Source organism: Schistocerca cancellata, chromosome 5 (genome assembly GCF_023864275.1).
Source record: "Schistocerca cancellata isolate TAMUIC-IGC-003103 chromosome 5, iqSchCanc2.1, whole genome shotgun sequence".
Taxonomy (NCBI): Eukaryota; Metazoa; Arthropoda; class Insecta; order Orthoptera; family Acrididae; genus Schistocerca; species Schistocerca cancellata.
Genome location: NC_064630.1, coordinates 126,426,762 through 126,449,802, shown reverse-complemented (window position 1 = coordinate 126,449,802; position 23,041 = coordinate 126,426,762). Strand labels below are relative to the sequence as shown.

The window sequence follows — 23,041 nt, the reverse complement described above, 5'->3', positions numbered from 1 at the left end:
GTAGAAAAGAAATTGTTGGCACAATCTGACTAAAAGAAGGGTTCAGTTGATAACAGACATCCTGAGGCATCAAGCGGGTTTGGTAACGGAGGTGAAGTGTGAGGGGTCAAAATTTTGGAGGAGACCAAGCCGCAAATACAGTAACGAGGTTTAGATAGACATGTTGTTGTGGTCTTCAGTTCAGAGACTGGTTTGATGCAGTTCTCCATGCTACTCTCTCCTATACAAGCTTCTTCTTCTCCAAGTACCTACTGCAACGTACATCCTTCTGAATCTGCTTAGGGTATTCATCTCTTGGTTTCCCTCTACGTTTTCTACCCTCCACGCTGCCCTCCAATACTAAATTGGTGATCCCTTGGTGCCTCAGAACATGTCCTACCAACCGATCCCTTCTTCTAGTCAAGTTGTGGATATAGGTTGCAGTAATTATGCAGAGATGAAGATGCTTGCACAGAATAGACTATCGTGGAGAGTAATATTAAAAAAGAAAACATTTCCTAATGTTTTGCTAAATTACATTTATTTTGTCATGAACAGGCTTCCGGCTTCTCAATTCATCTTCAGGTGACAACTGAATGTTGAATGTCGATAACACAGATAAACGTGATGTGAGACTTACACAGATATTATCTGTACAGAAGACACAAAAATGACAAAACGTTAACATATGAAAACATTGTAATAATTACAATAACTAAAAAAGGTGGAAACAAACTTTTTCTGTGGAGATACATTTAATTTTGCATGGACAGGTTCGAACAAATTTTCTTACAGAAAGGGCCGTTGATTGTAAAATTAAGTACTGGTTCAGATATGTCAATGATGTGCTGTGTTTGTGGACTAGTACCATTACACAGTTAGATACATTGCAACGGCATTTAAACTCACAACATAAGAAAATTTAGTTTACAATGGAGATGGGAAGCTCTTCTGTAAATTTCTCGTGCTTTAATATAGATATTAGTAAGAGAAAAAATTGTTTAGTATTGACAGAGAAAACATAGTTACTGATACGTTATCCCTGCGAACTCCCTGAAACCACACAGCCTCAAACATGCAGCTCTCCATTCAATGGTGTATCGCCTCTTATCTGTTCTATTATCCAAATCAGCTTTTCAAACAGAACTACAAACCTTCAAACGCAGCACTTCCGGTAATGGCAAGAGCTTTGCGCTGACTCATAATACTCTAAAAAAAAATAAAAAAATAAAAGAATAGAATTGCACCACTACTGTACGCTGGCTGGTCAACAGAAATCATACCAATAATACCAATACCAATAATACCAATAACATATAAAAATTTTTATCCAGTATTAAAGATAAATTGTAACAACTGGCACAGAGTGGTGTATATAAAAGCACTTCCAAGCAGTATGGCAGAGTGTATATTGGTCAGTCAGGCAGAGCAACAGCAATTAGGCTACGTGAACATTAGAGAAGCTGCAGATTTACAGAGGAAGGATTCGACCTTTGCTGATCATCTTTCAGCAGAAAACCAGTCCTATGATGTGCAATGTGAAGTTTTGCATTTTGAAAGGAAATGCGAAAAGATGGCGTTACTGGAAATCAATTGTTTACCCCTTTTGTAGTTAAAGTAATTATTGTAATGTATTCCTGTGTTAACACTTTGTCATTTTTGCATCTTCTGTACAAATAATACACACTACTGGCCATTGCTACACCAAGAAAAAATGCAGATGATAAACGGGTATTCATTGGAGAGATATATTGTACTGGAGCTGACATGTGATTACATTTTCACGCAATTTGGGTGCATAGAGCCTGAGAAATCAGTACCCAGAACAACCACCTCTGGCCGTAATAACGGCCTTGATACGCCTGCGCATTGAGTCAAAGAGAGCTTGGATGGCGTGTACAGGTACAGCTGTTCATGCAGCTTGATACCACAGATCATCAGGAGTAGTGATTGACGTATTGTGGCGAGCCAGTTGCTCGGCCACCATTGAGCAGACATTTTCAGTTGGTGAGAGGTCTGGAGAATGTGCTGGCCAGGGCAGCAGTCGAACATTTTCTGTATCCAGAAAGGGCCGTACAGGACCTGCAACGTGCGGTCGTGCATTATCCTGCTGAAATGTAGGGTTTCGCAGGGATCGAATGAAGGGTAGAGCCACGGGTCGTAACACATCTGAAATGTAACGTCCACTGTTCAAACTGCCGTCAATGCGAACAAGAGGTGACCGAGACGTGCAACCAATGGCACCCCATACCCTCACGCCGGGTAATACGCTAGTATGGCGATGACGAATACACGCTTCCAATGTGCGTTCACCGCGATGTCGCCAAACACGGATGCGACCATCATGATGCTGCAAACAGAACCTGGATTCATCCGAAAAAATGACGTTTTGCCATTCGTGCACCCAGGTTCGTCGTTGAGTACACCATCGCAGGCACTCCTGTCTGTGATGTAGCGTCAAGGGTAACCGCAGCCACGGTCTCCGAGCTGATAGTCCATGCTGCTGCAAACGTCATCGAACTGATCGTGCAGATGGTTGTTGTCTTGCAGACGTCCCCAACTCTTGACTCAGGGATCGAGACATGACTGCACGATCCGTTACAGCCATGCGGATCAGATGCCTGTCATCTCGACTGCTAGCGATACGAGGCCGTTAGGATCCAGCACGGCGTTCCGTATTACCCTCCTGAAGCCACCGATTCCATATTCTGCTAACAGTCATTGGATCTCGACCAATGCGAGCAGCAATGTCGCGATACGATAAACCGCTTTCCCGATAGGCTACAATCCGACCTTTATCAAAGTCGGAAACGTGATGGTACGCATTTCTCCTCCTTGCACGAGGCATCACAACTACCTTTGATCAGGCAACGCCGGTCAACTGCTGTTGTGTGTATGAGAAATCGGTTGGAAACTTTCCTAATGTCAGCACGTCGTAGGTGTCGCCACCGGCACCAACCTTGTGTGAATGCCCTGAAAAGCTAATCATTTGCATATCACAGCATCTTCTTCCTGTCGGTTAAATTTCGCGTCTGTAGCACGTGATCTTCGTGGTGTAGCAATTTTAATGGCCGGTAGTGTAACCCTGCAGAACATCAGAAACTGTTTACCTTGCTAAAATTACTATCGTCTTCTGCCAAGCACCGACGGTAAATTCAGGTAATATCGTGGAGAGATGCATCGAGCCTGTCTGTAAACTGAAGACCTCAAGAATCAACGACTTGACCGAAAAGTTAAACCGTTTTTTTTGTCTTAAAAAGACCACATTTCTTTGTTACCGAGGCCGAAAACGTTTCATTTTTCTGCTTGGACTCTCACGGGGCCGCTGGCTGCGCGACATTGCCTAGTCATGCCCGTACGACGACGCAGTCTGGGTTTGTTTGGTGCCGGAAGCGGCCGCCTCGCGCACGTGAAGCAGCTACCGGCTACGCCGCGTTGAGTCAGAGCGGCTGCAGACGACTTGTCGGTGATTGGTCGCGCAGCAGCCAGTCTCCCCCTCCGATTAGATAGCCGCTGCCACTCAGTCGCTTCCCGCCCGCGGTCCTAGCATATCGCCAGTCGCGCGTTAGCTCGCTTCTAGCAACACACGCGCTACGCCAGTTTTCGTCCTGCTCAGACATGAAGAGGGCCGCCAAAGACAAGGACAAGCACGCGTCGTCGGGGCAGCTGTGGGGTTGGCTGTTCGCGACGCGCAGGGGCCTGCCTTCCCTCGGTAAGTGTGAATGAACACACGTCATCTCTACAGAACTGGCTCATAACACCTCTCTTCAGTTCACCTCGAACAACGTCGCTTTACGCCTTTGTCTCAGTTGGGAGCTTCTACTTACCTGAAAGTTAAGAGCATTGTATAATATAAAAATTTGTCCTTCAGAAACGCGAGCTGCAGGAGGACGTCAGAGCCCGACAAACCACTACCAAATATTACAAGTATTCCCTGTGATGAAAAGAAAGCACACGTATTACAGAATAATAATGATTATTATTATTGCTATCGTCGTTATATCAACCAACTAGGATCATGTAATTCTTTGTTGTTTTATTTTCCAGTACTCCTCCGTCTTTTCCTAGTGTTATGCTCTTTCCGCGGTCACTGTTTTCCTGATTTTATTTTTTCTGCCTTTAAAACTTTCTAGACGTAGTATTTTTTCTTAAAAATGTTGCTTTCTGTTATGAAAAGGAAAGTTGTTACCAATAGCGGAGATGCTGGGTCGCAGATAGGCACAATAAAAGACTGTCACAAATTAGCTTTCGGCCAGCAAGGCCTCTCTGGCAACTCACTTGCCAGAGACTACAGTCGTTTGTGAGAGCTGCGTTTGCGTGTGTATGTGTGTATGTGTATGTGTCGTCTATTTTTGACGAAGGCGTTGCTGCCCGAAAGCTTATTTGTGACAGTCTCTTTGTTGTGCCTCTCGGCGACTCAGCATCTCCGCTACATGGTAACAACTTTCCTTTTCATAATATTGTTACATTCCATCCTTGATTTTCCACTGTTTGGTTTCTGTTATATCCGGTTAATTTTTTATGTCCTTTTCTTTCTGCTTATCCTTTTCTCATATCTGTAATCCACGCTATTGTTTACTTCTTCTTCCATAAATATAGGAACGGTTTGTGTTTCGTTAGCCTATTCTAATTCATTCGAGAAAGGTGACCAAAGAACACTAACCATCGCTTTACCATTACACAGACATTTCCTTTATGTTTTAGTAGACCTCTTTACTTTTTATTTTCCAACCACCTGTCGTTTTTATTGCACCCATTAATTTTCTAATAATGCATCTTTCAACTAACTACTCGTATACCATGTACACCTTGTAGTTCATTACTGACTGTGACACTGAGAGTTACTGTACTTACACGGTATGTATTTTCTGTATGGCTGACTTAACACAATTCTGACAGACTTGTCTGTTTTTTATAAATTTATCCACAGGTTTATCCATAAAATTCCAGGAGTGCAGCGGCATAAATTTGATTTCTGCTTCTAATGTTTCGGCTGAATACCGTCCAGCCATCTACAGAGTGAGCCGAGGTGTTTACCACATACAATTGGCATCAACATACAAATGCGGCAGGAAGGGAACCCCCTACCACCGAAAGTAGTCGCTGTTGTTGAGTTGGCTTGCTTGCTCGCAGCAACTCTACGGCCTCGTTATAGCGCCGATTAAGTTCCGGAAAAGTACCGAAAAACTGAAAGCAACACAAATTAGCAACATTCTACAATAATAAAGTAACATTATTACAGATTATGTAATGTGAGCATAAAGATGCGTGGTAGTGTAGTTAAATGTTCTTGCAGTTATCAGTTTGGTCTTGTCCTGAATCTAAAGAACGATGACTTGCGTAACTTGCAGAATGGCCAGTTCGGCTGCTCTGACTTTATATATCTCCTGACGCTGTCGTGAGGTACGGTGTTGACACTGTCAGACCAACAGACTGTTGATATATTTTGATAGGAGCGGTGCGTCCGCTTGTAACTGCATTTCATGGACGAATGTTTACTTGGCAGTTACTTGCTTGCGTGAGGCGGAAGCATAACACAGTCCGTGTTGTGTGCGCCCTCTATGGCGTCTGACCATACCTCTGTCGCGCCTCTCCGTACGCTTGCCTTCCCGTGTGGCGCCCTCGTTGTCTACGCCTGTGTACCGTATCCACTGGCGGACATTGCACCACATTTATTAACTGAAAAATTAAGCTGTTTTCCCCATCATCGAAACGTCTCATGCTTGAACGTCCTGGTGGTCTTCTTCCATACTGATCATTGTTTTCATATGATCTCATTACACTTAATATTTTTAGCTTATAATTTTGGTACAGCGCAAATTTCTTTAAATAAGTTATACAGTTCTAAGTAGTTTTCGTGTTAGTCGTTCTCCACTACCTGAGTCCTTCAGTGCTCTCAAAGTTTGAGACCTGTCCCCCCCCCCTCTCTCTCTCTCTTCCTCTCCCTTCCCCCCCCCCCCACTCTCTCTCTCTCTCCCTCACTCCCTCCCTCCTACTTTCTCTTCCTCTCCCTATCCCTCGCCCCCCCCCCCTCCCACACACAGACACACCGTCTCTTTGTCTTAAAACTTGGCTCTTTCTTTCACTTCTTAGACCTGACTGCATAATCGACTTGCAGATTTATATTTCGGTTTTCATTTAGTTATTTCTGCTCTTTAACGTACGTGACATACCACTGAACCTTCTGTTTGCGTTTTTATCAATAATTTTACTTTCATCTTTTGTATTATTTGCTGTATTCAAGGTGGTTCTGCGACATTAAATTCGTTTATTTGCAAATGCGTTTGGAGAACAACTACTTCATGTATGTAGGGCAGTCTAAATCTGTCACCCGAAGGTCAATCAACAGATTTTGTTGCATATCAAGAAAATACTGTTTTCTTTGATGAGTCACAATCGTCCATTTGGAAGGCAAGTTCTATTGTAAGAGCTTGTTCTGTCGCCTGGGGGAAGAGTCAAATAATGCGATGTAGACGTACTTGTGTGCATGAGTAAGATGAAATGAAATGAAACAATGCCAGATGTATATGCGAGAAAATATACGCCGCTCAACAAAGTTCGGAATACTTTCGTAAAATTTAGTCTAGAGGTCTAATTGATCCAGGCACTTCGTGCATTATCCAGTTGGAGCCCATATGCTGAACGGTGTTTACTAATGCTACGTTTTGTGGCCGTTTCCTAGTCATGTAAACATACCGCTGCCGCAGTGGCACACCGCGAGCAGTCCGGCACAACAGCTTTATTCAGTTTGTGTTCAGCAGTACAGTAACATGTCACGCAGGGGTACACAACACTTTGATAGAGTCAGGATAGTGGCTTTACTTTTAGCATGTCATACACAGCAAGATGTTCCCCGATCGGTTACATGTCTAAGATGTGGAGAAAGCACAGGGAGACGAGATATGTGAACGATACACCTCTCAGTGGACCTCCTCGTATGGCAACACCAACGTTTCCTTCAACTGTTGGCACGCAGGCGCCCCACATCAACTGCTAAAAAGATTGGAAATGACTTCCACCGTGCAACAGGAATTCGTATCTCAGACCGAACAGTGCGTAGAAGATAGCATCAGGGTGCTCTTCATTCCAGAAGACCAATGAGAAGTTTTGCACTGAACCAACGGAACCGACGCCATGGTACGACGTGGACTCTTCCACGCCAACATTGGACCATTTAAGAATGGAACAATGTCATGTTTGCTGACAAGACCAGGATTGGTTTGCCACTGGACAATAGAGGGGTTAGGGTTCGGAGAAGCGCTAGACGACGCTAGGAACGCCGATATGTTCAGGAAGTCCAGGACTGGTTTGCGACTGGACACTAGAGGTGTTAGGGTTAGGAGAAGCGCTAGACGACACTAGAAACGCCGATATGTTCAGGAAGTCCATCCATTTGCAGGTAGACTTGTAATTTTGTAGGTGCCAGTAATTATAGGAGGGCGGACCCCTCTAATTCCCATCTACGGCAATGTGACCTTTCCGCGACACTTCGAAGAGGTTCTAATAACGAAGCCCTACAGACGTGAAATCTGTGACAACTTCATTCTAGTTGATGACAATGCAACACCGCACCATACTCTAGCAATGTCTCGGTATCTTCAAAGATTCAACATCAACCGAATGCGCTGGCGAGCAATTGAGCATGCATGGGATCTGTTGAAGGTGGCCACTGAACAGCGTCCGAATCCACCTGACAATCTTCAAGACCTCACTGAAGCTACCTTTGAGGAGTGGGCCTCACACTCCAAGACAAACTTGATGGTCTCTTCGAGAGCCTGCCTCGCAGAGTGGAAGAACTCATCCATCTGCGGGGAGGACATACGCACTATTAAAGACAGATAATCATCATCATTAGATAAAGATTTTCACTGTTTTTGTTTCAAGATGTACGCTTAGGAGACAGCCTGCTATGTTTTGTAATGTTTTTTTGTAACTAACCAAACTCGTTCTTGGTTTCAGCAGGAATTATGTTTATTTTGTTAAAAACGTATTGTGCAAACTTCAATGGGTATACTGTAAGAAGTCATTGCAGTAAACTCTATGATATTTCAAATTTTTGTTGAGGTGTATAGCTTATCGCAAAGAAGGTATACATCAGTCAACTGTAAATAACAATTTTAATATTCAAATCTATACTTTCTAATACAGTTCCAAAAATTCCTCCGATTACATTCGTCTTAAGTTCGGACAGATACGCACCACAACATCAAAGTTCCCTCAACAGGAAATTTCGCCATAGTAAACTGTACTTTCGAAATGTAAACTAGAGAAACGGCGTAGTGGTTAAGGCGGTGGACACGCATTCAGGAGGGGTGGGGGATGGGAGGGAAGAAGGTTTTGGATTAAAGTTCCGTCGACGATGAGGGGTCATTGTACTAAATCGCTTAAGGCATATGTTGGAAAGATTCCTTTGAAAAGGACGCTATCGATTTCCTTCGCCATCTTTGACCGTCTGATTTTCTCCCAATTTCCAGTGACCTCGTGATCTCTTTTTGAAATATACTTTATAGAGTAAAATAAGCGCTGTTTTTAAAAACGTTATCTGTAATTCTTTCAGTGAAAAAATAATACTCCTTCGATAGCACTGAAAATTTCAGCAAAACTTGTTTTTGACAATTGCCGGCCGTTGTGGCCGTGCGGTTCTAGGCGCTTCAGTCTGGAACCGCCTGACCGCTACGGTCGCAGGTTCGAATCCTGCCCCGGGCATGGATGTGTGTGATGTCCTTAGGTTAGTTAGGTTTAAGTAGTTCTAAGTTCTAGGGGACTGATGACCACAGATGTTAAGTCCCATAGTGCTCAGAGCCATTTTTTTGACAAACATGAATATAGACTTCCTGGACTGCTGTTTACGTACTGTGATGTGGTGGTGAAAGACACTGTGGAAGCTCCTTGACGTCTTGACTGGACGGCTATGTTGTTGTTGTTGTTGTTGTTGTGGTCTTCAGTCCTGAGACTGGTTTGATGCAGCTCTCCATGCTACTCTATCCTGTGCAAGCTTCTTCATCTCCCAGTACCTACTGCAACCTACATCCTTCTGAATCTGCTTAGTGTATTCATCTCATGGTCTCCCTCTACGATTTTTACCCTCCACGCTGCCCTCCAATACTAAATTGGTCATCCTTTGATGCCTCAGAACATGTCCTACCAACCGATCGCTTCTTCTAGTCAAGTTGTGCCACAAACTCCTCTTCTCCCCAATTCTATTCAATACCTCCACATTAGTTATGTGAGCTACCCATCTAATCTTCAGCATTCTTCTGTAGCACCACATTTCGAAAGCTTCTATTCTCTTCCTGTCCAAACTATTTATTGTCCACGTTTCACTTCCATACATGGCTACACTCCATACAAATACTTTCAGAAACGACCTCCTGACACTTAAATTTATACTCGATGTTAACAAATTTCTCTTCTTCAGAATCGCTTTCCTTGCCATTTAATATCCTCTCTACTTCGACCATCATCAGTTATTTTGCTCACCAAATAGCAAAACTCCTTTACTACTTTAAGTGTCTCATTTCCTAATCTAATTCCCTCAGCATCACCCGACTTCATTCGACTACATTCCATTATCCTCATTTTGCTTTTGTTGATGTTCATCTCATATCCTCCTTTCAAGACACTGTCCATTCCGTTCAGGTGCTCTTGCAGGTCCTTTTCTGTCTCTGACATCCCTCAGGGGGCTCAGTATTCATTTTCTGGGTACGAGCTTGGCGAACCCGGGGTCCTCGAACTGTGGACTGGTGTGCGCCGCCAGTCGGCTGATACCGTAAGCTCTGGGCATGCTTCAGCGACCACCGTGTGGCGCAACGGTGGAACGTTGTGTGTCGTAGGGACCGGGGATCTTGGCTTGATTGTCTGGATCGCGAGGACGGTACATACCTCTATAAAAAAAAGCCTTCAATCTTAAGGTGTGCTGCGCGCCGATAAGATGCATGGCTGTTGAGGTGGAACAGTCGCTAGCGGGCAACCTCTGGGGAACCCGCCGCACCTCAGTTGTACAAGGCTTATCCAGGCATGCGGTGCTCTGTCTGGATGGACATAAGTTTCCCTAGCTGTTCGTGGGACGACCATGGATACCACGAATTCTTCCTCTTTTTCTCTTTCTAATTTTTCGCTGGCCAGTGGGACGGGTGGACCGCTGGTAGGCACTACCACCCAATCAAACAAGAGGGCTAGGTTAGCCAGTCCTTATGACTCAGGCGTCAGCAAACGTACAACAGTTCAGAGTAACAGAGCACATACTGACAACCAGAATGTGTTTTTAATAATAAAAGGGAAAGAGGGTTCCTTTGAAAAGGTTTCGCCATTTTATATCCAAAACGGTCTAGAAAGAATAGCTGGAACTTTAAAATCAGTGAAGTGTTTACGGAATGGGACACTGCTTGTTGAAACATCAACTTCTCAGCAAGCAGTTAACCGTCAAACAGCTAAAAGCTTGGGGGAATTCACAATCGATACAGAGCTTCACAGCACCCTGAACTTCAGTAAGGGTGTTGTGACCTGTAGGGATCTTGTTGACATTCCTGTAGAAGAATTAAAGAGTGAGTGGGCTCAGGAGAGAATTGTTGACGTTCAGAACATCATGAAAAGGGTGGATGGGAACCTGGTGAAATCTGACTCCTTCATTCTTACTTTCAATACCCCCAAATTCCCAGAACACGTCAAGGCAGGATTTCTTCGCCTAAACGTACGGTCGTATGCCCCAAACCCAATGCGATGTTTTAAGTGCCAGCGTTTTGGGCATACAACTCTAGGGTGTAAAGGAGAAGCGTCCCCCACATTCGTTACGTCTTTTGCCTCCACTGTTCAGAAGCCGCCTCCAAAAGTCGATGCATCTACACAGACGGAGGTTGTTAGTGTTGGCACTAACACCTGCACATGTCAGTGCACTTGCAAGGCAGCAAGTGTATCAGAGCCTGTAGCCCCCTCCTCGAACAGCAGAGAAAGGTACAGTAGCTAACATTGAAGAGCCCCAGGCATCCCCGATGGCTGAGGCTGCTCCATAGCCCAGCATGGTCATAAACACCCCAACTCCAGTTCCAGCAAAGCCCCCTAAACAAAGGAAAGCACACGTCAAGCAGCACCAACAGATTAAATTGGCTGGTAAACCCTTGGATCATGTTAATGTGGTCCCACCAGGCGCTTCATCAGACTCTTCCCCAGAGCTGATGGAGTCTGAGAATGTGTGGCAATCATCTCGCCCCAAGACTGACCCTCCACCCGCTGCAGTCTCCCCACCCCGGCGGAAAGAGAGGCAGAAAATACAACCACCGTGATGTCTCCCATACTACAATGGAACCTGCAAGGGTTCAGGACACATGTGGAGGAACTACGTCTACTGATTCAGGATAGACCTATGTGTGTATGTCTGCAAGAGACAAATTTCGGTGAAACATACACCCCTGAGTTACGTGGTTATGTCCTCCACAAAAAAGACGACCTGAGTGGACAGAGAGCTCGAGGAGGAGTAGGTATCTTCGTCAACACCGACTACCACTCCTCGCCTCTCTCCCTCAAGACGAATTTACAGGCAGTTGCAATATTAGTACATGTGCGTCATACGCTAACAGTATGTTCGCTTTACCTGCCCCCACATGATGTGCTCGACGAAGAGGCTCTCAGTGATCTTCTTACACAGCTCCCCCACCCCTTCATCCTCCGTGGTGATTTTAATGCACACAATATGCTTTGGGGCTCTGTGAGTACTTGCCCCAGGGGTAGAGCAATCGAGAGGCTTCTTCTGTCTTCCAGTGCCTATTTGCTAAATACAGGTCAAAGCACGCATTTTTGCATTGCAACTGGGTCGTTCTCTGCCATTGATCTATCGCTTTGCTCTCCAGCCATCGCCCACACTGCTGAATGGGAAGTGGTTGGTGACTTACACGGCAGTGATCACTTCCCCATTTGGATTCACCTGCCACATGCAGTGGAACCGGAAAGGAAACCGCCTCGATGGGTGCTCGGTAGTGCCAACTGGGCACTGTATAGTCAGCTAGCTCAGTTTGAACATCGAGTCAGCGTCCAGGAATGGGTGGATCATATTACTGAAGTGATCCACCGCGCCAGTGAAGCGTCCATCCCACAGTCCACGGGACAACCGAAGCGGCAGCCTGTCCCTTGGTGGAGCGACGAATGCCGTTCTGCAATCAGGGCAAGGCGGGCAGCTCTGCATAGGTTGAAATGCCGGCCAACTGTAGAGAACCTTGCAGCCTTACCGGTGGCGAGGGCAAAGTGTCATCGGATTATACGAGAGAGCAAGAAGAGGTCATGGCAGCAGTTCCTGAACACCATTAATCGTTCTACACAAAGTTCCATTGTATGGGAGACCATCAGGAGGATTTCTGGGAGAGGTGGGAGGTGCCCTATGGCTGCTATAATGTGGAATGGTACTCTCCAAACTACCCCAAAAGATATTTCCCAGTCTATGGCGGCTCAATTTGCAGCTATTACTGCAACCGCCAGTCAGAATCCAGCTTTCCAGCCCCACAGAGTGGCTGCTGAGAGGAGCAGTTTTGACTTCCGCTCACCCAATACAGAAGAGTACAACTGCCTATTTTCCATGTGGGAACTGGATTCTGCATTGTGTGGGGCTCGTGATACATCCCCTGGTCAGGATAGAATCCACTATAGCATGCTGCGGCACCTCACAGGGAGAAATAAAGCAATCCTCCTCCGACTCGTGGCGTGAAGCAATTTTAATTCCTCTTTTAAAACCTGGGAAAGACCGCGCGTGCCCGGGTAGTTACCGTAGTGTTGCCCTCACTAGCTGTGTGGGAAAGACCTTGGAGCGGATGGTCAACGACCGCCTTGTCTGGATGTTACAATCCAGACAACTCCTTAGTCGCTTTCAATGTGGGTTCAGGAGGTATCGCTCCACCTTTGATAAGCTGGCCCTCCTGGAGGCAGCTATACAACAGGCTTTCCTGCGCCAGCATCACCTGTTGGGAATATTTTTTGACAATGAAAAGGCATACGACACTACTCGGAGGCATCTTATCATCAGGCAGCTCCACGAATGGGGTTTTCGTGGATGTCTTCCCAATTTTATTCGGTCCTTCCTGTCGCCACGTTATTTTCGGTACCGAGTTGGAGACGTACTGTCTGGTCGCTTGAACAAGAGAACGGTGTCCCTCAATGTAGTGTTTTAAGTGTGACGGTCTTTGCCATTGCTATTAATAGTATTACGTCTGTCGTGAAAAGTCCTGTGCATTGTTCCTTGTTTGTGGACGATTTATCTGTATTTTGCTCTTCTTCAAGCCTTGCAACGACGACCCGTTAGTTGCAACTCACTCTGCGACGTTTGGATGAATGGGCACAGAAGAGTGGTTTTAAGTTTTCAACTGATAAGCCGTTGTGCTTTCTTTTTAACCGTTCTCGTATCATTTTTGACTTGCCTGAGTTGAGGATGAGGAACAACGTTCTGAATTATAAAGACACGGTGAAGTTTCTGGACCTCACTTTTGATTCTAAGCTTACGTGGCTGCCACACATTAAGGAACTGAAAAAACATGACTTGTCTGCTCCGGTTTTACAGAGCCTTCGTGCGGTCCCAGCTTGATTATGGATGCACGGTGTATGGGTCTGCAAGACCCACTTATTTAAAGATGTTGGATGTGGTGCACCATGAGGGGATTCGGTTGGCCACTGGGGCGTTCAGAACGAGCCCCATACCGAGCCTCTGTGCAGAGGCAGGTGAACCGCCACTTCCCCTCCGGCGGCGTCTACTAATGGTGCGCCAGGCCTATAAAACATTATCCACACCATACACACCTGCATACCGCACTGTTGCTCGGCCTCCACTGGAAAGGCTTTTTCGCAACCGGCAACGAGCAACAAGGTCCTATGGGGTTCGGGCAAAGGATTGCATTTTAGAGATGGGTGTGGCCGGTTTTAATGTTTCACGTCGAGGTTGGAGCAGATATCCACCTTGGCTCCTCCAGAGGCCCAGACTGATTTTAGATTTGGCAAATTAAAAGAAAGACAGTACATCAGATTTTACTTTCAAATCTTTGTTTTTTAATATTTTAGATAGGCATCATGATTTTACAGTAGTCTACACTGATGGATCCCAACAGGGGGATTTTCTTGGCTGCTCAGTAGTGTTCCCCGAACGTGTCATCAGGATTCGCCTTCCCCAGGAATACACTGTTTTTTCCACAGAACTTCACCAGATCCTGAAGGCATATGAGCAGATACGGTGTACTCAGGACAAACACTTTGTAATTTGCTCTGACTCACTGAGCGCATTACAGTCACTGCAGAACCTGTACCCAGCGGAGAAGTTGGAACAGCTGATTTACGACCAACTGTACATCCTCCAACGACAGGGCAAGCAAGTGTCCTTTTGCTGGGTGCCAGGGCATGTGGGCATACGAGGAAATGAACAAGATGATCGAGCTGCCAAGGACGCCTGCAGATTACCGGAGGTGACACAATGTTCTATTCCTTTGCAAGGTGTCGTTTCTGTGCTGCGGCGGAGGTCTATGCAATTGTGGGAGGAGGAATGGCTGGCGGTGAGGGAAAATAAGCTGCGGTTGGTGAAACCCACCATCCAGCCGTGGTGTTCCTCCTGCCGGTCACTTAGGCGGGACGAAGTGACCCTTACACGTCTTCGCATAGGGCACTGTCCTCTTACGCATGCCTTCTTACTACGGCGAGAGGAACCCCCGCTGTGTGATGCCTGTGGCGTACGAATCACTGTACGCCACATTTTAGTTGAGTGTGATTTATATCGTTCTGTCAGGGCGGAAGTTAATATTAGTGGGGATCTGCATTCGATTTTAGCTGATGACGAGGCGAGTGTCAAGAAAGTCCTAAGGTACTGTGATGCTCCTGGGCTTCAGCCTAAAATTTTAGGTTGGAATTTTTAGTGTGTTGCCCAGTGGCTGACCACTCCTTTTTAATCTTGTAATATGCCAGTTCCAAACATGTGCTATGTGTTTCATTTTAACCCCTTCCCCTATGTTCTCTTGCAGTTCTCCTCTTTACATGCTGCTTTCCACTTTGCTACTGTTGACGTGCACACTGCCTATGTAGACTGTCACCTTTAATTTTAGTCTTATTTTTGCACTTGCTGCATTTTAGTGACACTCGTCCGTTATTTTTTCCGTTCGGGCGCTAAAGACTACACTGTTGAGCGCCCATAACACCATATCCATCCACCATCTGTCTCTGACAGAATTACAATGTCATCGACGAACCTCAAAGTTTTTAATCAAAATATCCACGGGTATACTGTCGGTCTACAGTGTCCAACGGGCACAATATTTAGGCGATCATACATGTCGCCATCATCAGGTGAACTGACGGACTGAGCTCCTGTGAACGTGCCGGCACGGAGATCCGTATGCTATGGTTGTTCAGGGGGAACTGGGTTCGGTCGTGGCGGCGGCAGATTTAAATACCCTCCGCCCGCGGCGCGCTCACTCCGCCCTCCGCGCCCCGCGCCACGGTCGCGCGGTGGAACAGATTGCGACGGCGTCTGAGATGACGTCGGTGTGATGGCTCTGTCCGCCGTGGTCGTCACAACTATACGTTTGCTCGATTTACTCTTGATTAACCCAATCGCTGGTTCCCAAGCCCTGCTAAGATTATAGCCACAGTCACGGTTTATGAGTTCGTCATTGGTGCGAATTTCGATGGCCTCTCTAACAACGCTGTCCCAGTGTCTCGACGTCTGTACCAGAATCCTTCTGCGTTTATACTCCATAGCGTGATTTTCCGACAAACAATGTTCAGCGACCGCCGACTTGCTCGGATACATCGGTCGAGTGTGCCTCTGGTGTTCACGGCATCGATCCTCGACGGTACGCAACGTCTGACCAATATACGACTTGCCACATTGACACGGAATCTGGTACACGCCAGCCTTCGTCAAACCGAGGTCATCTTTGGCGCTTCCCACCAGTGCACGAGTTTTATTCGGAGGACAAAACACAGTTCCGGCCCGGTGTTTCTTCAAAATGCGGGCGATTTTCCCCGAGAGTGCGCCTGTATATGGAATAAACGCAGTGCCTACCTCCTCCCTCGTGATTTCATCCAACTCCACAGGTTGTGCTGTAGTGATTGAGCGGAGAGCACGTTGAATCTGCCACTCTGAGTACCCATTTTTTCGAAATACAGTTCTCAGATGTTCCAATTCCTGGGGTAGACTCTCTGCGTCAGAGATAGTGCGCGCCCTATGTACTAGAGTTTTAAGTACCCCGTTCCTCTGTGAAGGGTGGTGGCAGATGTCTGCGTACAAATACAGATCAGTACACCGGTGGATATCTTGATTATCAAATACGCCGGGAGAAACTCAAGAATCACCTCAAAGTTTTTATTTCTTCCCCATGGATTTTAATTCCTACTCCGAATTTTTCTTTTGTTTCCTTTACTGCTTGCTCAATATACAGATTGCTCAATATACAGATTGAATAACATCTGGGATAGGCTACAACCCTGTCTCACTCGTTTCCCAACCACTGCTTCCCTTTCATGCCCCTCGACTCTTATAACTGTTATCTGTTTTCTGTACAAATTGTAAATTGCCTTCCGCTCCCTGTATTTTACCCCTGCCACCTTCATAGTTTGAAAGAGAGTATTCCAGTCAACATTGTCACAAGCTTTCTCTAAGTCTACAAATGCTAGAATCGTTGGTTTGCCTTTCCTTAATCTTTCTTCTAAGATAAGTCGTAGGGTTAGTATTGCCTCCGTGTTCCAATATTTCTACAGAATCCAAACTTATCTTCCCCGAGGTCGGCTTCTACCAGGGCTGTTTACTATTTGTAAAAAAAAAAAAAAAAAAAAAAAAAAGTTTCGCTGGGAATGATTAAAGTAATGGAAACGAATTTTGCTTGTTCAGGTTTTCGAGAATTTATTGCACTGTTGTACTTTGTTTTTCAGCGTATGCTGCTGCGTGTAAATGCACAAAGTAATTCCTAATTTTTCAGTTGCTGATAGATACTGAAAATTTATTCAGCGAGTCATTTGTATGTGGCCACCATTCGCATACATTGTGCATTTCGGAAAAATGAAGGGGATTTATAACAAAGTTACAATCACTCTGTTTTGAACAATGTTGTTATCCTTTGGGATTTCAACCAACGGATCCATCTTCAGTTCATCTTCTATTAAATTATTCGCTAATGTGCCTCATTCCTAGTATAATGTTTTGTATTATGTTAATGGCCGCACATTTCCCGAGCTCTGTGGAACTTGCAACTGCGTCGTAATTGTTTGTATCTAAAGGGATACACAGCGTGTAGAGCGGGAGCAAGAACCCCGCTAGTAACGCCAGAAGGAATGTTGCCGGGAAATTTGGCCATACATTTTTGTCACACTCAGTAGTTTTGTTTTGAAGTTTGTTCTGCACTAACAGAATTAGATAAAAGCCTACACTGATAACGAAGGCAGCAGGATCTAGTCAATTTGTTGTAAATAGAGGGTGTTCCATTGATAGCGACCGGGCCAAATATCTCACGAAATAAGCATCAAACGAAAAAACAACAAAGAACGAAACTCGTCTAGCTTGAATGGGGCGCTATGGTTGGCCCGCTAGATAGCGCTGCCATAGGTCAAACGGATATCACCTGCGTTTTTTCTTAAATAGGAACCCCCCCCCCCCCCCCCACACACACACACACTTTTTCTTGCATATTCGTGTAGCACGTAAAGAAATATGAATGTTTTAGTTGGACCACTTTTTTCGCTTTGTTATAGATGGCGCTGTAATAGTCACAAACGTATAAGTACGTGGTATCACGTAACATTCCGCCAGTGCGGACGGTATTTGCTGCGTGATACGTTACCCGTGTTAAAATGGACCGTTTACCAATTGCGGAAAATTTCGATATCGTGTTGATGTATCTATTCTGATCAAAATGCCCAACGGGCGTGTGCTATGTATGCTGCTTGGTATCCTGGACGACATTATTCAAGTGTCCGGACCGTTTGCCGGATAGTTACGTTATTTAAGGCAACAGGAAGTGTTCAGCCACATGTGAAACGTCAATCACGACCTGCAATAAATAATGATGCCCAAGTAGGTGTTTTAGCTACTGTCGAGGCTAATTCGCACATCAGTAGCAGACAATTTGCGCGAGAATCGGGAATCTCAAAAACGTCGGTGTTGAGAATGCTACATCAACAACGATTGCACTCATACCATATTTCTATACACCAGGAATTGCATGGCGACGACTTTGAACGTCGTGTGCAGTTCTGCCACTGGGCACAAGAGAAATTACGGGACGATGAAAGATTTTTTGCAGGCGTTCTATTTAGCGACGAAGCGTCAAACGGCATAATATGCACTATTGGGCAACGGAAAATCCACGATGGCTGCGACAAGTGGAACATCAGCGACCTTGGCGGGATAATGTATGGTGCGGCATTATGGGAGGAAGGATAATTGGCCCCCATTTTATCGATGACAATCTATATGGTGCAACGTATGCTGATTTCCTACGTAATGTTCTACCGATGTTACTACAAGATGTTTCACTGCATGACAGAATGGCGATGTACTTCCAACACGATGGATGGCCGGCACATAGCTCGCGTGCGATTGAAGCGGTATTGAATAGCATATTTCGTGGCAGGTGGATTGGTCGTCGAAGTACCATACCATGGCCCGCCTGTTCACCGGATCTGACATCCCCGGATTTCTTTCTGTGGATAAAGTTGTAGGATATTTGCAATCGAGATCCACTGACAATGCCTGACAACATGCGTCAGCGCATTGTCAATGCACGTGCGAACATTACGGAAGACGAACTACTCGCTGTTGAGAGGTATGTCGTTACATGTATTGCCAAAAGCATTGAGGTTGACGGACATCATTTTCAGCATTTATTGCATTAATATGGTATTTACAGGTAATCACGCTGTAACAGCATGCGTTCTCAGAAATGATAAGTTCACGAAGATACATGTATCACATTGGAACAACCGAAATAAAATGTTCAAAAGTACCTACGTTCTGTAGTTTAATTTAAAAAACCTACCTGTTACCAACTGTTGGTCTAAAATTGTGAGCCATATGTTTGTGACTATTACAGCGCCATCTATCACAAAGCGAAGAAAGTGGTCCAACTAAAACATTCATATTTCTTTACGTACTACACGAATAAGTAATAAAAAATGGGGGTTCCTATTTTAAACAACGCAGTTGATATCCGTTTGACCTATGGCAGCGCCATGTAGCGGGCCAACCATAGCGCCATCTGGTTTCCCCCTTCGAGCTAGAAAAGTTTCGTTCTTTGTAGTTTTTTCGTTTGACGCTTATTTCGTGAAATATTTGGCCCGGTCACGATCAGTGGACCACTCTGTGTACTGATGAGCCGAAACATTACGACCACACCCACTTCATAGCATGTTGGTCCACCTTTTTAAAACAGTACAGCGGAGTGTCTGTGTAGCATGAAATCTACAGGTCCTTTACAGGATTGCGGAGATATGCGGGACCAGATGTCTACTCACAGATCAAGTATTTATAGGAAATTGCGGGCTGATGGTTTGTGAGGGTGGAGCTGCACCAGATAGCGTCCCAGATGTGTTCCACGAAGTTTAAATTTGGTGAGTTTGGTGGGTAAGACATCAACGTGGTACATGCTCCTCGAACCACTGTAGCACTATTCTGGCCTTGTGACACAGCCGACCGTTGTGGCCGAGTGGTTGTAGGAGCCTCAGCCTGGAACCGTGCTGCTGCTACGGTCGCAGGTTCGAATCCTGACTCGGGCATGGATGTGTGTTAGGTTGAAGTAGTTCTAAGTCTATGGGACTGATGACCTCAGATGTTAAGTCCCATAGTGCTCAGAGCCATTTTAACCATTTTAAACCTTGTGACACAGACAGTTATCCTGCTGGAAGAAGACATCAAGCATAAAGTGATGCAGATGATGTGCAATAATGTACACGTAGTCCACAGCTGTTATGATACTTTCCATTACTATCATGCTTAATACGAAAGCCCACGTGAGTGTCCCTAATAGCATAATACTTCGCCACCGGCCAGCGCCGTTGGCACAATGCAACTTTCGGTAAGCCATTCGCCTGGATGACGGCGCATGCTCACAAGATCTGGTGTAACAAGAAACGCGATTATCCGACTAGGTGACACGTTTCTATTGATCCACGAACCAATCGCGATGGATCCCGTGAACTATTCTGCACAAACCCGCTGCACTATCGAAACACTTCGTCCCACACCATCCACAATTTTCCAGACGGATGCACCACATTCTCGCATGCCAATAACATGCCCTCTTTCAAACTCACTGATTTGACGGTACGGTTGACGCATACGTCTGCGAGGCATCCTGCACGTCTGCTCAAGTCACACTGATCCATTACTTTCGGTTTATAGCGACAACGAGAGCCGCAGCCACATTTTACCGGTAGGTGGTGTTGCGCCGCGATGTCGAAGCTGCCATTGAACCCGCGGGCCGACATGGTTCAAATGCTAATCATTTCTGCAGAACATACTAAGTTATATGTGCTGTGAATATGAACGTCCTATCTCTAGTCGTTCAGGATGTTCTGTTTTTCTGAACATGAGTGTTCAACATGAACTCCATAAAAACTACGTATTAAAAGTTGTCAGTAAGGTACTATACACTTGTTGGTTTTGCAGCAAGGTGCTGAAAGACACGTTAGCCCGTGAGAATGTACATAATATTTCGAATAAATGGGAATCAAGTATTGGTACTGCTCTGTTGAATAGATGCAATGTCCTGCTGAGATTAAAGTTTATACTTTTTCTCGTCCAAAAGTAAATTACATTCTGGATGAGAAATTTATTCATGGATGACTGTCTTTTTCCAGGCAGATTACAGAAATCTCAAATATATTTCCGTAATCTTGTACCACACTTGGGTGGTACTTCCCTATTATTCTCATGCTGCATATAATCGTGTGGCGCTGTTTTCTGTTAAACAATGCAGTTGTCTGCATATTACTGAACACAAAAGTGAACTTTTATTGGGTCGAATTCATGGAAACAATATTGTCAGCACATTGAGTGATTCAACCTATCAATAACGACCGAATCAAAACCTAAAAATGTAAACATATTACACAAGCTACTAATGTCTGCAATACTTATTCCATAAGTAACACAAGAATAAAATGAAGATGATAAGATAATTCTGAAACGTGATCGGGTATTAAGTATGCTATCAGTTCAACTAGTAGACTTCATGATGCACGACAAATGTAAATGAAAAGACTGAACTGAAGATTTCAATCTTGAATTTAGAGATTTCTGCTAACAATCTGATAGACCTGTTGGATTTAAAAGTTTGAGATCTGTAACATTCAACTACTGGTTCAAGACTTGTAAATACTTTCTTCATGACAATTTTTTTTTCGCCCTACATTCCGATTCACGAAAATGTCAGGCCATTCTCAGTACTGTGTCCATATACAAGTTTAATGAAAGTTTGTTTGCCTAGAATCAATAAGCAAGATCAAGGAAATTCCATTTACAGATATTTTCCCTCTCTTTGAAGTTAAGTACAGTATTCTTGACTGTAATTCTCAGTTCAGCAGCAAGCTAAACTATTTCAGATGCTGCAGAAACACAGAGCTAGGCAAAACACTTAATTATGTTATTGGAGAGGAACATTCTTTTCAGTTGTTGACTCTACTGCTTTCTCATTTGATAATTACAAGCCTCCCAGGCCACTCTTCTTCCGTTACAAGACTTCCTTTGGATGCTGCCGGGTATCAGCTTCCTCCTTACATATGTGTGCTAGAAACCATCACATCCAACGTTCTAAACAAGCTGGTCGTGAACTCCATTGCAAACATTTGGGACCCTGCTCTGCAATGTTTACTGGGTTGTTTGCTATAAGGAACCAAAATTTCCCAGTAGTTCATTTCCGAATAATTTCACGTGTATGAGGTAAATATGGTCTCTGTGAACGCGTCACTTGGATTTTGATACTAACAGTAAATCAGTAAATTACTCTTTGCAATGTGACATCATGTGTACAAGAACAGATAACGAAACCTTAGAAGACGACTTACATACGTCAAGTGGCGATTTTGAAACATAATGAGTACGCTTACGTCATAGTACTCGTCACTGTATGCTTCTCTTGTGTCAGCCTACAGAACTGTATCTTTGAAGCAACTGTCCAAACTGCCGGTATCCCTGATCATGATTCGCGACATACAGTACAGATGCTTATCAAACACTGTCGGATACACCCTGGCATCCTAAGTGATTGGCGCGCAGATTCGTTAGCACGACGATCGTAGGAACCAGGCCTATGTGACTGTCAACTGGAGCCTCCTACACAACACTTTTCTGAAAACTCCACGTCAGTGGCAAGCACGACTACATTACTATAAACTTTAATAAGCGCCGCACCCCCTCCCCCCCTCCCCCACCAAGTTTCAGAACTTGATGCCTCCAATCAACCTTGCTTCAATTAGCCCTCACCTAGGAGAAATTAGATTTTTTTTTTTTTTAAACATGCTTTACAGCGGAAGAAGACATGAGAGATACTATTACGAGAATTTACGGCGTCGTAACACAAAAATTCTTCTCCCGATGCGATCGAGGGGATGAACATAACCCGGGATCTGAACTTCACTTGGCACAATAACATAATTGCAACATGTGTCAGAGCTATGTGGTACTGGGCAGTAAGCCACACAATTCCAATGACGGAGAGACTAAGCAAAATTAAACTACGGCTTAGCCAGTAATGCGATAATTGTCATATGATCGCTTCCCTCTTACACACTTTCTTTGTAAGGAACAAACACGGGTGAAAAACTGGACCCATAAGAAATTCGAAATGTCAAACAGCACCGCTCCGCACACTGTCGAAATTACTAATATCATACAGCCCAATTGTCGCAGGTTCCCCAGTTCGAAACAAAATGGCAGTACATTTCACTTACTACACAGGATGAATCATAATTAACAGCGGAAACTGACACATGTTCCCAGACATGTGAGTCACTCGAAGATTTCTTACGCGACAGAACCCAGTACGTTCTTCCCGACGGCGAGTGTTCATAAGAGACAAGGGTATCGTCAGGAGTTGGTTCAAATGGTTCAAAT

At 44.9% G+C, this 23,041-nt stretch overlaps 1 protein-coding gene across 3 annotated transcripts in view; it reads left to right on the top strand.

Moving 5' to 3' along the window:
• The first annotated feature begins 3,529 nt into the window (after positions 1-3,529).
• LOC126188214 (ovarian-specific serine/threonine-protein kinase Lok-like) overlaps positions 3,530-23,041 on the top strand; it is a 221,526-nt gene continuing 202,014 nt past the window's right edge. For all 3 annotated transcript variants that reach the window (XM_049929766.1, XM_049929765.1, XM_049929767.1), the window contains exon 1: positions 3,530-3,691. In XM_049929766.1, coding sequence (XP_049785723.1) covers positions 3,598-3,691 — 94 coding nt within the window. In that variant the 5' untranslated portion in view covers positions 3,530-3,597. The remainder of the gene's footprint in view (positions 3,692-23,041) is intronic.